The sequence below is a fragment of the Melitaea cinxia genome, chromosome 12 (genome assembly GCF_905220565.1).
Source record: "Melitaea cinxia chromosome 12, ilMelCinx1.1, whole genome shotgun sequence".
NCBI lineage: Eukaryota > Metazoa > Arthropoda > Insecta > Lepidoptera > Nymphalidae > Melitaea > Melitaea cinxia.
This window is the reverse complement of record NC_059405.1, coordinates 15,761,422-15,780,078: the sequence shown is the minus strand read 5'-3', so window position 1 is coordinate 15,780,078 and position 18,657 is coordinate 15,761,422. Positions and strand designations below refer to the sequence as shown.

The 18,657-nt window shown below is 33.0% G+C and overlaps 1 protein-coding gene across 1 annotated transcript in view; it reads right to left on the bottom strand.

The window, feature by feature from the left end:
- LOC123658287 overlaps positions 1-5,038 on the bottom strand; it is a 53,462-nt gene extending 48,424 nt beyond the window's left edge. Inside the window, exon 1 of the mRNA XM_045593724.1 lies at positions 4,695-5,038. Coding sequence (XP_045449680.1) covers positions 4,695-5,038 — 344 coding nt within the window. The remainder of the gene's footprint in view (positions 1-4,694) is intronic.
- Positions 5,039-18,657: the final 13,619 nt, after the last annotated feature.

Here is an 18,657-nt window from a genome sequence, read left to right as displayed (position 1 = left end):
GACCGACGGCTTAACGTGCTCTCCGAGGCACGGTGGGGAGACCCACAAGAACTGCACAAATCAAGGCTATGTCACTCACTTACTCACTTCAGCCTAATACAGTCCACTGCAGGACACAGGCCTCCACAAGTTCGACCCAAATTCACCACGCTGGGCGGGTTGGTGATGCAAGGCAAGATGGAAGACAAGGCTATGTGATAAAGTATATTGAAGCTAGAACTAAAAGCCTGTGCTGCTAAGAAAGGTGTAACAGGGTACAGAGTCTTCCACAATAACAGCTGTGCTCTTAATTCGTATGATTTATTTTTGTATTACTCACACATTAGGAAATTCTAAACAATTTTTAATATCATATCAAAAATCGACCGTTTCAGCGGGGATCGCTTAGACCGAATATAAAATCATCATATAAAAAATTTCGATTCGATCGAAAGATTTCGATCGAAATTAATTTAATAATTTAAATTATTAATCGGACCTAATAGTGTAATAAATAATAAGTGCTAATAACTGTTAAACAAAGAAAACAGAAACTAATAATAATCATAAATTACTTTTTTAAACAACTATGACAGAGTGTTACTATTTAAAAAATTTGCATGTACACATTAACAGACAGACAACTGATAGGCAGATGTAACTCACACAAAGAATTCTCTGTAGTCCAGTCAGATCTAATGAAAGCCGTACGTTTAAAAACATTCGTTTTTTATTAGGTTTTTTATCTGTGTCATATGAAGCATACTTCGCAGTTTGTTTTTTTTTTTTACTTTTTTTTAAATGATTTGTTTCAATAATTGTACAACAAGTAATATAAACTTCTTTCGTAGAAGAGAATTCCAGTCCATTTCGTTTGCAATATCTCTCTTAACTGAGACATTAAACTTTTAAGCCCATACACAATAATAGTGTATTGGCTCCAACTAATGCCGATAGTCATAGAACCAATTCCCACTCGCAAAAGATATATCTTTATACGAATTATTTTTGTCGTCTCTTTTTTGTGTTTTTTTTGTGTTTCTACAATCTAACCGCATCTTAGTGCGAAATTATGATAAAAATCTACATGTATATATCTATGTGTGTATTCCAAAAAAACCGGAGGATTAGCGTGGCTAAATATAAATATCTTAAAACATACACACACGGTCGTCTGTCCCTATGATAAGCAACTTAATGCTTGTGTTATAGGTAACATCTGACTGTTATAACAATTTTTTTGTTATAATCATACATATAATATATATATATAAATACAAATATTACATCCAGACTCAGGCGGGATCGAACCCACAACCCGCGGAACAGAAAGTAGGGCCACTACACACTGCGCCAACGTGCTCGTCAACTAAATATAAATAAGAATTGATTGCCTACGTCCTATACCTCCTACCTATATATTACTCTGTAGTGTTCACATAACGAGTATCTATTGTACACAGATTGCAGCGTTTTACATGCCATGGATTCATTCGAATTCTCGGTGATCAAATTCACTCAATCTACACAAACCGGTCATCCCACAACCATTTGCCTGCAGGCTTGCATTCAGTTTTAAGCTTAGATTTGTTGAGCTGACATTCAGCAGACCATTAGCTAAATAGACCCACAGCTTAATTAAGCTGAAAGTACTGAATCATGCAGAAACAAATCATTTAGACCTAAATTTACACACGTTTATAAGATTGATTGATAAATTATTTTCGGCAAAATTATATCAAGAGTACAAGTCAGACACAAGAAAGGTTTACAACTGAACTTAAAATACAGCGTCTATTTGATTGATGTTTCTATTTAGCTTAGAAATGTATTTTCGTGTGGTTTCATTTAATGCCTTCCACTTAAATCCAGCCATTATATAGATTATTACCAATATCATTAATTGACTAATAACAGTAATAGACAACTATTCAATCAGTGTCTAGTACATTTATTAAAGAATACCTAACATGATCGCCGTTCAATTACATTATGTATATTACTCACATTGTATATACTACTTAAGTTATTGCTGCCATCATGTAGCACTCTTATTTAAGAAGTTAGCTGAAATTTTTATGCTTTATAGCACGGACTGTTGGACTCTCAACTGCCCCAAAGAAAGCATGGGAAATGATCAATTCCGGCTATTATCACAGACCTGATCGACCGTTACGTATGTATGTTAACGGTGTTTCACTGTGTACACACACACACACACACACATACACATACACATACACACACATACACACACACACACACACACACACATCATCCTATCGCAGTCCATTGCTAGACATAGGCCTCCACAAGTTCGCGCCAAAAATGGTGTGAAAACACTGCGTGTTGTCCAGTAAAGACATACTTATATTTATACAAATATCTATAAATATTTATTATTAAATATGTATCATACATTTCGTAATATTTTCAGCAGAAGTTTACAAATTTTCCTATATATATGGTGTGAAAACGCGGCATATAAAACAAACATGTCTACATAACGATGAAAAGACATATGACCCAGTCCCACGCCTTACAACTTTACCCTTCACCTATTTTTATAAAACAGTTTTAGACTAAAAATAGCCTTTACTATTTGGAGACCTAGATAAAGGCAAAAACTAAACCGGTACAACGAAGACCAATATGGCAAAAGAGAAAACTAAATACATACTAATTACTACATACTTTCAATTTATGTCTCTTCACGATTCGGTCCGTCAGATCCCACTGCTAGGCATAATCTTTCTCCATGTAGGAGAAGGACATCGACGTATATCTCTTAATTTCCATTTGTGGTATGGAATATTCTATGGAATCCTGAAAAGCACTTTAAAACTAATACATTTTTCATCTATCTAGGAATATCCAATAGTGTATTTTGCGTCAACGTCGCAAATTCCCGTTAAATTCACGCCAATAGACTATAATGGCACAAACGTTGGTTTAATAAAAATAATAGGTAATAGTTTTGTACTATGAATGTAGTAACGCAACTCAGATCCAATTCGATTGAACTACCTACTTCCTTCGCAAGGGTTGACAGATTAAATAATTTTAAGGCTTCAGTAATTTTTTACTAAACATAGCTTATATATTTTTTTAATTTTAATCTTTTTGAGAACTTTGAAACATACTTCGGAAATATTTAAAAAAATAATGTTAAATCGTGGTTGCTAGACCACGGTTAGTAATAATTTAGTTCCTTGCCGGTTTTTCTTAGTTAAGCTGACATAACGAATCTGTGATAGCTTTACATCAACATTTAAACCAATTTAATTACGTAAACAATAAATATGTAAAATTAAGATACCAATTGCTTTTGAAGCCTACTTGAATGAAAATAAATTGCCGAACTATCGGGAACTCGGAATGATCAACAACGACTATGGAAATATCTTATTTTACATTCTAATAATACTATTTTTTTTATGTCACTAGGTCGGCAAACAAGCGTACGGCTCACCTGATGGTAAGCGATTACCGTAGCTTATAGACGCCTGCAACACCAGAAGCATCGCAAGCGCGTTACCGACCCAATCCCCAATCCCCCCAGGAGCTCTGGTCACCTTACTCACCAGCAGGAACACAATACTGCTTGAAAACAGTATTATTTTGCTGTGATCTTCTGTAAGGTCGAGGTACTACCCCAGTCAGGCTGCTCCATATTTTGAGCAGGAAATTCCTGCTGTGCCCTACTTCAGTTATTTCTGATATATTTTGGAAATTTATAAAATGTTGCAGCCCTAGACACGTTGCAAACACACGATAAATGGCAGGAATCGCTCAGAAACGGAACGAATTCATTCGCCTACATTGACCACTTCCTCCGCTGGCGAGGCGAACTTGGAGTTACGACTCTGTAAGGTGACTGACTTGGGAACAACCATTGAAAGCTAATCGAGTTTCACATTATACCCAATATCAAGAAAATCGATGCGCATTTTCTCTAAAAACTTTTCCGTACAAATAAATAAAATATGTTCTAAACATAAACGGTCATCTGTTCTAAAGTTATGGAATTTAAGGCCGGTGTCTTAACAACCGTTATACATTTCAGCAACTTTTTTTTTTATGTAACTCAATCGTCAAACAAGCGTACGGCTCACCTGATGGTAAGCGATTACCGTAGCTTACAGACATCTGCAACACCAGAAGCATCGCAAGCGCATTGCCAACCCCATCCCCAGTTCCCCCCAAGAACTGCAGGAGCAGGAACATTTTTTAAGTCGTTATAAGCTTTCCTTTACAGTCTTCAAATTTGAAAATTTATATAGTAAATTAGGAAAAAATATGGTTGTAAATAAGTCAAGGGTGTCTATCGTCTATCAATCGCAGAGATTTGAGATTTTTTCTTAAGAGTTTATTTGTTTGCTTGAATGCGTTAATCTCAAGAACTATTAGTACTAATTGAAAAAATATTTTCGTTTTGGGTAATCCATTTTACGAAAAGACTAAATAAAATTGTAGCACATGTTTTACTGAAATTAACACGAGTAAAACTAGCGGTACGCGCGCACAGCTAATAAGATAAAAAAAAACTACAAGACCCTTATTAAGTTGAAGATAATCCTGAAAACATTTTCTCTATCAATGGGTACAATATGACGCATATAGTTTATTAAATATTTGATCATCGTTTTTTTACTGTCGGATAAAAATCCCATAAGCATATTATTATACCAAGAATAAAACAAAGAACAACTCACTTGCAATAATACAGCCTCCCATCTCTCCCTGTATGAACCGTCCATCCTTCTTTTAATTCCGTCTGAAGCCTCTCCAACGCGACCTCGTCCTCAAAAGCGCCCTTCCCTTCAAACCGGGGGCTTCCTCCAATCCCTGGACTTCCATATTTGGGACTTGCACCCAACCTTGGGCTGTTGGTTCCCAACTTTGAGCTGCTCGAACTCGAGGCACCATCGCTCAAACTTGGACTGCCTGTTAGTCTCGCACTGAAGTTGGGGCTCGGATTGGGCCTAGAGTTGGTGGTGAGTTTGGGGCTGGCCGTGCCACTTGGACCTGGCGACGACGACGCCTGCTGAAGCAGCATTATTTCACATCATCGCACCATTATTGAGGTTATCTGAAAAGTAGAACACAATTTATTTTCTTGCTGATAAATCAATTCATAGTTTTAATATCAGAAAACAATGTGTCTTTATTTTTAATTGATAGATCAGATTAATACACAAGACTCTAGTTAAGTCAATAAATTATTTATTAGTTTACCGGAAAATAACAGGAAAAATTATCTTAAATTAAACTGTTTCAGAACAATGGACATGGAACATCGCCGTTTTAACATATATTAACGTGAATATCCATACAAAATCGAAGTTTATATAATATTCAAATAAGTTTCTAAGGCAAGTCATTTATATTGAGATATCTTCACTTCTAGTCGGAATAGAGCGGCTCAATCTAGAGATCCTGTGCTCTGACAACTAACGACACTGACAAAGTTTAATTAAATTTGTGTTTTCATTGTTCTCTACAGAGAATGTTCTAGAATATTTATTGTACAGTTGAATCTACTTTTACAAATACCTGTCCTTTGTTTGTGTCGTGTTCGTGAAATAGATTAGACTTTTTTTTAAATGATTTATTTGAAGTTGGCAAGGACATTCGGATATTCATCCTTTGAAAAATTAAAATTACATAAGTAAGGTTTATATATGATTATTTTTATAATTAACAACATATGAAAAAGATAGATATAGAATAATTTATTTTTTATATTGTGATGAAAAGGGTTTTATTGCCGTTTGTACCGCAATGATGTTAAAATTATTAAAATAAAAATGTTATCTTGACTTTTTATTTCACGAACAAAGCTAACAATTTTTAGGAAATAAAAAAAGTGAAAATATATAATTAAAATAATGAAAACGAATTTAAAAAACAAAAGTATAATTACATATTCCATTAAAAATATGTAGATTAAAAGCAATTATAATAAATTATAAATAAATTAATAATAATTAATTACAATACATTTAGCTTTTCTTCATAAAATTATGGTTTATATATTTTTTTAAGTTTAAGAATACATAAAAGAGAAAAGATAATTTAATAATCATAATACCTAGACATGTGTCAATTAAAAAAAAAATAAAAATTTAATCTGCTATCACATAAATTATAACATCGAAGCTGCCGACCAAAATTACTGTAACAATCCACCTAATCCCCCGAGGGGTTTCAGCGAAAAGAGGAAATGAAACAGACTTGTTGGCAACCTCTAAAATGGCAACATCGATTAATACTGGCCGCAAAAAGTCCACAGCAAATGCCGTTTAAATTGCTTTAAAAAGGAAAAGAAGGTTTTTACGCGGCAAACCTTAATCGCTGGAATGCTAAATATGAAAAGAGACGCCATTTTGGATATGACGTTTTGTTTCATTTTTTTAGAAGATTTTGTTATGAATGTTTTAATCATCGTACCTAAGTTAAATATTTCGCCACAAAAAAGATTTAATCAATAGAAATACAGTAAGTAATCTTTTACAGATAATAAGTTTGTTTTTTAACTGCTAATTTAAAAGCTTACTGATCTAGTTAAATTATAAAATTTAATTTTTGTGACAGATTGCTAATTTTTTTATGAAGATTTAATAAAAATGTTCACACCGTATGATATGAGTCATGGGGCGGAGCATGAACCATAGTAATTAATAAAATAAAATTAGAATAACAATGGACAAATGTTTAAAAGCTACTCGTGATAAAAGGTCGTAAGAGCCATGCAAAACTAGTCGGTTACGCGTTTTGAGTAATAATGTATTCTCATTCTTTCTCTCCTATAGATTTATGTGTTTATTTTTAACTGACTTCAAAAAAGGATATATACCGATTTTGATATTTCTTTTTTCGTTGTAAAGGAAACATCCTAAGTGTGGTACCATGATGATAAGGAAACCAGGATCCGATGATGGGATCCCAGAAAAATCAAGAGAAACCCTCGAAAATCCGCATAATTTTATACTGGGTGTACCGATTTTGAGGATTTTTAATTTAATCGAAAGCCGATGTTTATCATGTGGTCACATTTAAATTTCATCGAGATCTGATTACAACTTTTGGAGTAATCTTTGATAATGCGTATTAACTTGACTATTTTTTCGTCTACCTACGTTGTACTTGTCGATGTAATTGAAGTCGGTTTTTTTGGTTTGCCAGCAAACACAATTATTATCATGACACATTTTCGTTTCATCGAGTTTCAAAACACAACGATCTTACAGAACTTTCATTTCGAAAACAAATAAAAATGTTACATATACCACAACGATCTCAATCGAATTCAATAAATAAAAATCAACAGCCTTAAAATAGTTTGCCATTTCCGTCACCAGTGCAACGAACATCAACAGATATAAAATGTAAATCACGAAGCCTTGTTTCCACTGAGTGAATAATGCAGTGCTCGTGTAGCAAGTTACGTAAGCGTTGAAAGAGACATTTTATTAAATGAAGAAAGTTCTGGCGTAATAGAAATTTCTTACTTCCTTGCGGCGTTCGAATATTATTTCGCGTTTAATCGTGTAAACTTTATTTTTATTTGCGTCAGTAACGTACTTGTAACTCTTATTTGCACAAAGCTGTGATTAAAAAATTTGTAAGAAAAGTAATTGATTAATTGCTTTAAAGGCTTTCAGTTGTGCCAGCGGGGCACGGTTGATTCCGCCAATGGAGCAGTAAGATTGGAGAACAAACGAAGGAAATTCGTCGGTGAGAAAAGTATTTTATCCAACAGTGAAACATCTTATCTGTCACTTTATTAATATACAAGTGCTGTCTTTAACTTAATAATTACGATTATTGGTTTCTTTCACAAGATTTTGTACAACCGTCTTTTGAAAATGCATATTTAAGAACCAATTAAACTGTGTATCTAGTTACACTGTTTAGATATTGATTTACTATTACTCACTATTGCTTTTATTTACTACTGTCTCTTAGTTACAACTATCAATTATATTTCTACTACACTTTCTACAATATCTTTATGTCGTAGAAATTTTGAAGACATTATTTTATTCAGAAGATTATATTATAATTCAACTCAATATCAAATATCAAATTATTAACATTAAATTTATCTACCCATGTAAATAAACCGAAAGTTAGGAAACTTAGAACCGAGTTCGATAACAATGAGTTCTTACTGAAAGTGTGCCGTACTTCCTCAAGTGATGGAAGCGTCGAGTTTGGATATAGTACATTTTAATTACAAGGTACGAAGTTACCTCGACTGCGCGTTAGTTAAACGTTTTATGAAGATTTTACTTTCACTATAATTTTCATTAACGATAGCGTGATTTTAGTACATAATTTAAGAAGTTTGGTAATTACATCATTAATAGGTAAAATAGGTATATATTTAAAAAAAATTACATCTGTGGTATTATGCAAATGTTATAATCTTTTAATTAAGGATACTTGTGGCGCCATCTAGTAACTATTTTAGTAAAACAAGGTTTGTCAATTGTCTTTGTTCGATTGTTCTCCTCCTGTCTATTCTCTGTGTGTTAAAAATGTTAACGGTAAAATGTAGTGCATCAATAATATAGAATTAAAAGTTTCCACAAGTTTTAATTATTTAACTTTTCCAACAACATCATTAATATGTAAAATAAGTATCCGAAAATATGGTGATATATCTGAAATTCAACGATTTAAAGGAAACCATGTTTAGTATCCCGTTTCACGTCGTTATAAATGTACTATCAATCCTTATAAGCGCCCCGTAGTCCCTGTAATCCCTAAACGCTTAAAAAAATTCTTACTGAAGTTGGCGCAATTTGTTGTGGCTTGCTTTCTGTTCTGAGAATTCGGATTCGATTCCCGCCAGAGTCTGGGTGTAATATAATATTTGTATGTATTATTTCTATGTACGTTTATCAAAAAAAAAAATGTTATAACAAGCTGTTACCTATAACAGAAGCATTAAGTTGCTTACCATACGAACAGACGACCGTGTGTGTATGTTATATGATATTTTATATATTTACTAGCTGACTCCGCAAACGTTGTTTTGCCATATATGTTATTAACCCCCTTATTCCCCCCATTATGACTTAGAGGTATGAAAAATAGATGTTGTTCGATTCTCAAACCTACCCAATATGCACACAAAATTTCATGAGAATCGGTCGAGCCGTTTTGGAGGAGTTTAACTACAAACGCGACACGAGAATTTTATATTTTAGATATATTTATTTTTTAATAATGGCCGATAAGTCAAGCGACTTAAATTAACGCCTTTTAAAATTAGATCTATCTATATCTCGTATTATAGATACAATCAATACTCGTTGCATTTGGCGTTGCGTTAATAGTTTATTTTAAAGTGAAATTTCTTTAGAATCGCCGTGATTTAAAATTAGGTGAAACGAAAATACGTCACGATAAAGAAAGAACATCATTAATGTATTTTGTACATTTATTTATTTTTTATTTATTATATACATTACTGCTCAGACGCGTAAGCGACGCGTTTTGCATGACACTTACAAACCCCAGCAGCCTCGCTTCCTACGTATATATATTAAATGCTTTTATCATACGTTAAAAGCATTTAAAAAAAGGAAAGCTTTTATTCACAATATGACTGAAACTTTAGGCAGCAAGCCATTGTTTGGGGAGAGTGAAATGTAATGTATCCGAAGGGCAGGGGCAGGATATCCATGTACTGTGGTCAGGATATACTATTGGCTTTTTCCTATCTTTCCCAGAGTGTTGTGTAACTATTGCATTGCTTAGTTAAATTCTAGGCCATAAAAATATTGGATTACAAAACTATTAAGAAGACTATTATTGAAATTCTAAATTGAGAAAAAAATTAGTTTGATAAATAAGACAAATTCAAATGCTTATCAGACTTTCCATGTTAATAATTACTTATCTAATATTATGAGCACTTAGCGTATTAATGTAAAGCTTAATGGAAATCTTAATGGGATGATTTCACTTGAGACCTAAATATCTAGATAAACAAAACAGCCTAATAACAATTTATCTAACAATCGTAGAAGGTCACATCTGCCAAATGTATTAAACTCTTATGAAATCTCTTTCACGTACCAAATATTTCATTAGAATACTCAAATGACTAGACTCGTACAAAAAAATATACATATATACATATAGTAAAAAAAAGTCGTAAAAAAGAGATGGATTAAACCGCAAATCAGGTAGTAGAACAGGACAATAGCTTGGCTTTGCACAGGTGGCCGGTCAATGAACCTCATTGTTTGCGGATTTTGACGTCCATGGCAAAATAATTAAAATGATACGTTTGGAAAACTTACATTCAGTTTTATATGAATTAGAGTTTTAGATCTACAGAAAGCTTGTATTTATAAGGTAAAAATATTAGTAATTCAATATATATCGGTTCAGCCTACTGCAGTCTACTGCTGGACATAGGCCTCCCCAAGTTCGCGCCAGACATCCCGGTTTTCCGCAATTCTCATCCAGTCTACACCGGCAATCTTACGTAGATCGTCGATCCAACGAGCCGGAGGACGTCCCACACTGCGTTTGCCAAAACGCGGTCTCCACTCCATGACCCGTCTGCTCCAATGGCCATCGGTCCTGCGACACATATGATCAGCCCACTACTATTTCAACTTGCTAATTCTGTGGGCTATTGTCGGTTACTTTCGTCCTCTCGCGGATAGTCTCATTTCTAATCCTATCTTTGTGAGAAAATCCAAGCATAGCCATTCCATTGCACGTTGAGCGACTTTTAACTTGTGAACCAGTCCCTTCGTCAGTGTCTACGTCTCGGCTTCGTGTTAACACAGGCAGGACGTCTTCAAGCATTACGATATATACGAGTATATTTATTGTGTTGTGGTCTGTGTTTGTCCTTGTGATATGTGTATTTCGAAACCAAGGTACCGGTAATCTTACTGCGAATCATTGAGTATGAGATGGTAATTTTTTAAATATGTAGATTAGATTAAGTTGTAAAAGCACACTTATATATAACAGAGTACAACTCGTGTTCAAGTGATGATTAATAAGTTAATTTAGAACTTAATATGAAATATCATATTAATGTTTAAACTTTAGCTTCACAAAAAAAAAAGAAATCGCACATCGAAAGAATATCCTGAAAGATAAAGCAGGACGGCCTATATTTCTATCCGCTTCGCCAACAGGAAACAAAGACGACTATCGAATGTCGAGATACCCTCAGGTTTCTCGACAAATGATTACCGTCAACATCTGCGCCTTTTATATGCTGGTTCACAATATGATTTGGTTCAGGAAGGAAATACGAAAAGATCTCCTCTACACATGACATATATTATTTGTTAAATTTCCAAAGTCCCGTGATAAAAAAGTATTTGCATTTTATTTGGTATTTTCGTTACATTTGTAGATTCTAATGAAAATACTAGTAATTTTTTTTAGTATTTTTACGGTTACGGTATGAGAAAGGATTAGGATTTAGTAAATTTTAGTAAACACTACTAAAAACATTGTGAAGATATATATTGACTTCTGATACACCATTATGACACTATTGTAACACTATAATCTTGCTACGCAAATTATAAATATATTTTGCAGAAAGAAAATGATTGTAGACAAAGCGGCAGAAATATTAGACAGGTTTTTGAATAGTTATTAATAACTTTAAAATTAATGACATATATTTTTTTATTGGTTTTTATTTGCTGCTCCTCGTTCATCAATGTATACAAATAAATAAAATTGGAGTGTCTGTTTGTAATATTAAAATAACTACTTATAACTAAATTGATATGCATGTATACAGGTACATATACCAAAATTACCAAGTACATATACCATATACCATTTTTTACAATTTTTGTCGGTCTGTTTGTCTGTTTCTTCCGGCTAATCCCTTGAGCGACTGGGCCGATTTTGACGGGACTTTTACTGGCAGATAGCTGATGTAATAGGGAGTAAGAGAGTTTATTTAAGAAATGATTATTTGAAAATTTTTAAAATTATTATTTATTATTATCAAATGATTTATTTCTTAACTCTGAAAACTTAACAATAGCTTTTTTGTTAAATTCCACGTGGACGAAGTCGCGGGCATAGCTAATAGTTGATTAATAAATCAATTACAGTTTGAAGTTTAATTTTTGGGACAATGTATGTAAGAGTTATAGATTGATTTATAGATACCTAAAAGAATTTATGATCAAAAGATAAGTAGTCAAATATTTTTTACATGATTGACAATTTTTTTTTTTTTGATATTTTTACCTTCCGATCAGTGCTCACACACTATCGTTCATTGTAAGTGGGCATGTAAATATCGCACAATAATTATCGTACGGTTGCGAACACTGCTTCCAATTACCATTAGCAATTAAAATAAACCCGTTGTGGCAAACTTCATTTAAACGCAAGTCAAGAGCAAGGCTCTTCCCAACTTAGCATATAACAAAATCATGATTATTCAAAAGTTCTAAAAGCCACATCGAATTTGAATAATACTTGGCGTCTTTGAAACACAAATAGCCAAATCTATACGTGGCGCGTGGTGCTCACGTATGTGTGTTTATGCTAAACGATGAGTCAAGACTGCGTAGGCTAAGGTTAGCAAGTAGTAGTTACAATGTAGATACGGTCAAACCGCACTGTGGGATTGACGGTGCGTTTTTAATGTCGTACATGAAAAACATCATAGAAAATTAATGTCAGACATTACGCTTCAGCCTGTAATACCCCACTCTGACCATAGGCCTCTTACCCCATGTAGGAGAAGGATCCGAGCTTAATCCACCACGCTGCTACAATGCGGGTTGGCGGATATATTCCCTACTATGAGTAACGATCGCTATCAGGTGTACATGATAACAACCGGGACCGACGGCTTAACGTGCTCTATGAGGCACGGTGGGGAGACCCATAAGGACTGCACAAACACCCAGACCACGGCAGACACCTGTATGGCCAATACAAATGTTTGTCATGTGCGAGGATCGAACCCGCAACCGCCAGCGCAACAGGTACAATCCATGGCTGTGACAGTTGCGCCAATGCGGCGTCTATGTCGGTGTAATGTCTAATATATATTAAGCTAACTTGATAAGTTCTAATTTGTCGCACAGATCATGAGAAGAATGGATATTTAATACTTCTTTAAATAAATTGATTAAACCGATCGCTAAACGTATCATATCATGATGACGATCTTTTAAAATTGTTTTAATATACTATTATTTTATTTTGATAAACGTGTAATTAATATAGAACAGTCCTATTTTAAGCGATACCCACATGAAATAAAAGTTAGCTTAAAAAATTATAGTTTACGCATTGATATATAAAAAACCCTATATATCAATGAGTTTACGCGTTTTTTTTTTCTATCTTTATATCCATATTTACAAATCACGTGTTTGCTGATTAAAACCGCACGGCATGCCACTTCTGTGCGTTTGACTCCAGGTGTGTTTATATCCGTTGTAACAAATGTGGGTGGCTTTTGACTTATAATTTGTCTGCTTATATGGTACCTGTGAATTAATACTCTAGTTTGTAAGTGACTATCTTTTACCGTTTTTGCGATGTTTAATTATTATGGCCTTGTGGCCTCGAGTCATTTAGTAAAGATCTGTCTGCTCTTGTGCAAGCATTTTGATTACAATTGTATTTTATTATAGCCATGTTTTTGATAAATTAAAAAAAATAGAATAGTCAAACACTTAAATCTCGATGTAAATGATATCAAACCTCATTTTAAAATTGTTACAAAGTTTTAAATACAAATACTACTAATTAATATAATAGGTAATTTAATAACAAAAATCATTTAACCATGTTCTTGATTATATGTAAGTGCTCAAATATTTTATCTCCTATTAATAAATATATCCCTAATCTCATGACTTATTATATTATAATACAAGGGATTAGACGACGTAATTTAACATCGCTCGGGGGAACATTAAAGAAACATATTTAAATCAACTTTAACTTTACCTTACTATTCACAAAGGATTAAAAAAATACGTTAATAAGTTATTACAAAATCAAATTATTTATAGTGGCCAAGATGGCGCCGAAGTTGGAAATAGTAAATAAAGAACCAAGTAAACGCGGTATTTCAAATTATTTTATAAGTACGGCGTATTACATCAGAAATAAAAAAGAATTTATTTCGTCTTGGTGGCGATTTCTATTGAATAAATATGAAAAAGGATTTTTTTTTTAAATATTGAATGAAAATAAAAATGAAATATTAAAATAATTTTAACCTATTTTAGTTTTGAATATTTTTATTTATACTATTTTTTTATTAACCTATAAGGCACACACAAAAAAGAAAATACATTTAAGAACGATTAGATACAAAAACAAATAATGTGCAAAGGCGGCCTTATCGCTTATAACGATCTCTTCCAGGCAACCTTTAAAAAAGTAGTATATTAAAAATATGTCGGTAATAGTGTGCAATCAACAACGCAAGTTTATTACACATAATTAAATAATACAATAATAATACATTTAAACGGTATATACCTACATAAATATATACACACATATGTAAATACATATGTGTGTATAAGTTTTTTGGTTACCGCAGCTTATAAACTTACAACAACATGAGCATCACTCCTACTCACGCATGCATGCATGAATAGGAGTGATACTGGCTCTTATCCCGCTACCAACACAACGCATTCTCAGCAGACCGACTAACCAGAGCTTAGATATTTTTCCAGTCGGACCACTTCAGGTTTAGAAAACGATATTTCTCGCTGTGCTCTACCCATAATATATCATACCAGCCTATAAAAGTAGTTCTGCAAAGAAAAAATTTATTTTCTTCATTTTTTCTTAATAGTGGAAGCGTTGATGGACATTCGCTTCCAGTCAAATCGAACCGTTTGTCGAACCGTTGTCAGTCTTTTGTTTCATCAACGAGCAGGAAATGATGATAAAGAAACACTTTAACGTAGACCAACTTCAGCCCGAACTAAAACCCTTGGTCTTTCAGTGAATATTTACTAATTCAAGTACAATATTTGGTGGCTGCATATTGGTATGCCTCGCAGCTACTATTAATTAAAAATAAATACTTTTGTTATGATTATTAATAAGCGTTAATTCCGCAGATAAACTGTGACGCAGTTTGATGGGACTAGGAAGTTGTTTAACTGTTTGGTCCAAAATAATTAATTCGTTTATTTATTTATTTATCGTTTTTAGTCACCATGTTTTAAATCATTAACAAGCAGCAAATAATGATTAAGAAGCACTTGAATGTAGCCAAAACTAAAGCACAGGGTTTTTCATTAAATATCTACAATCTCATCTTACATCTACCGGCTATTATTATCGAAACGAAAATCTCAAAATTAAATTCCTGAACAATAAGTATTCATCGAACGTTAAGTCATAACAGAAAACAATTTCCATCTCGAACAATTTTAATATTCGAAAAGTGGAAAACACATGGCATTCTGAGAACCGCTTCGAGATATTAATTATAGTATTTTCGTTCTCACTCGATTGAAGAGAAAATACGCTTGGATATTTTTACCTCAACAGTAAAACTAACTTCTCTATATCTTCTTTTAATCTTATCTATCTTTTTATAAACCTTTTATGATAAATGAAAAGTTATAAAGAGCATAATCAGTCTGGAACCAGTCTCAATGTGTTAAAAACTTTTTTTTTTCTTTTTTTCTTTTTTAGGCACTTGTCTACAGACATGCCAGCCCCATCATACCCTAATACCCACTATATCTAAGAAAGAATCATTGATGATGTAATATCATATTAACTAATAAATGTGCTGCATCAGACAAAGGTTCTATTAACACAGATAAAAATGATCCCATATCAAATTTATTAATACTAAAACGTTTCATCAATGATTCTCTCTCCGTTTCGTATTTATCACATTCACTTAGTATGTGGTGTACATCATCTAGCAAGCCGCATGTATCACACAATAAAGGGATTCAACTTTTTTCATTAAAAGGTAAACTTTTTGGATGGAAAATGGTCTGAACGTAATTTGAGTGCTGTAGTGATGTACTTCCTACCAATCCTTGCTTTTATAAACCAAGGTAAGCGAGGGGGCTGATTTTGAATAATTTTGTACCATATACCCATTTCTTTACTTCTTTGGTCGAAATATTCTTCAGATTTTTGATGAGTGTTAACATGATATTGAAATAGATATTAATGATATATGATATATAATATAGTGAAGAAATACCGGGAAGTCTCCTCCTTTTTTCTCTCAAGAACCAACAGCTTTACGTGTTCTCAAAAGCAATAAGCAAGGTTTACCTACACCTAGAGCAAAAATCTTGTTCAAATGCTTTTCACGTGCTTCTCTAAGATTTAAAATAATGTGTCGTACTACGTCACTGTTATTATATCAGCGAAATATTACACACCATTGGAATAACGATTAGTGGTCGATGAGCGGACGATTTAAAAAAAATTACCTTTCTTATTTTTAGGAGAAAAGACCTTTAGACGTAATTCCTGCAATGCACGGCGTACAAAGTATAAACAATGTACCCAATGACAAAGCTTCGTAACTTTGACTTAATCTCAAGTAGACTTCCGAGTTTGGGACAAGGTTGAATTCTTGTGATTTGGCAGCATAACGCTAAATATGAACATCCCGGTTCTTGGAATAGTTTTGGAGTTTCTACTTAGCCCTACTTTAGTTATTGCATTGACAAATTTTCAGCAGTTTTTCAAAGTTATACCTCATCGTAGCTTAGATATAGAATTGACAAGTTTTCAGCAGCTTGTCAAAGTTATATCTATAGTACTTTAAGTATTACCCACCGTCTCTTGTCAAATATAATCATTATATTACGCTTGTCATGGAATCAAATTAGTTTAAATTATCAATATAAACTATTTTAACCGACTCCAAAAAGAGGAGGAGTCCCATTTAAATTTAATTGAAATCTGCCAAGTACTTTTTGCGCTATCACTAAGAATGCGTACTTACTTATGCGTGCTATGTATGCGTTACTTGGCTATTTTTTCGCCGATCTACGTTGTATTATTATAGCTCATTACTTTTTACTTGGTGAACTGATTTCGATAATTCTTTTTTTAACTGAAAGCTAGTGCTTGTCACATGGTCATGTTTAAATTTTATCGAGGTCTGATTACTACTTTTTGAGTATTCTTTGACAACGCAATTTTACTTGACTATTTTTTCGTCTATATTATACCTATTACTTGTCGATGTAGTTGAAGTCGATTTTTCTTTATTTGCGGGCAAACACAATTATATTTTAAGCCATTGCTTCATTTGAATAAAAAATTGTGTAAAGTCTAGAATATTATTCTAAAATATGCTTAAAAACTTTTAAATTTACTTTTCACAATGCTTTTATAATACTGGACATATCTTTCAACATTCTTTTTTTTGTAATATTCAATTTAGTTAACATTTAAATTAAAAGCTGTAATATCTTAAGTCATAACAAGATGTCATACAGCCTATAATGTTCTCCGATAAACTGAGTTCATATACGCAAAAATAATGTTATAAAATCATAATGGAGTCCTAAGGTTAACACTGAAACTTTTAAGCGATATTTAATGAAATATTTATAAAACCCAAAAACTTTTTTTTTTTGGTTCTCCCGAAATTGGTTATGAGCTTTTAATGGACGACAAAACAATGGCAAGGCTTCACACAATATAGAACGGAACAAAGCCATTTTGGATATTTATCAGCGGTCAGTGACCCTTTAGCTATCAAAGCCATACAATACAAATTTTAAAGTTTAATCATTTTAATTTACGGGAAAATTAAACGGTTCATGATATTTTTTTGCAAGTCATAACTTTTTTTGTAACGAATCCATTCGTGACATGATAACGTTACGGTATTTTATATTTTTTTTAACAATTAAAATACTTTATTTGCAGACAAAAACAAGTGGACAGCGCAAGAAGCCGCTGGAATAACGGCCTATGTCTCTGTATGTATATAATGTCGATCCATACTCCTGGTCCTGACAAAGTTTGTATAAACTGTCAACTACTTGGCAAAGTTCTGGAATTAAATTAACCGAGTCAAAAAAGAGGAGGTTTTTAATTCAGCTCGTTTTTTTATGATACCTCATTTTTTACGGGATGTACTTATTATCGTGATTCTTTCGCAATAGATACCTTGTGCTTGTCATGTGGTCTTATTAAACTCGATTGAGATTTTATGGGTGTCTTTTGAGTTATCTTTCATAATGCGTATCTTAAAAATTGTAATTAATTATTTTTCGACAACTTACGCTGTATTTAATTTTTTCCCATCTGATACCAAAGATAATATTTTTTTTTTATAATTTACACTCGAAAATGATGAATCTGTCAATCAGTAAGTCAGTGAAAAACGTTGTGTTATGAGTATAGGTATTGTCATGGTATATGGGCTTTATCCTTAGGTGTTTTCGTTTCCGAGGCGTTTATTATAATTTCAAAACACAAATGTAACTACCTAAATAAATCTTACATTTATTTTTTCTAACTTAAGTACTCCGCTATTATACACGTTTAATGTATGTCGTCAGAAAATGGACGGAGCTGAGTGGAAGGATTACACCAGGTCCACGTAAATCCCACAAACGATTGGTCGGGTAAGCGCCGTAGTTACCCCTAAATCGACCCCGCTCTAAATTGTAA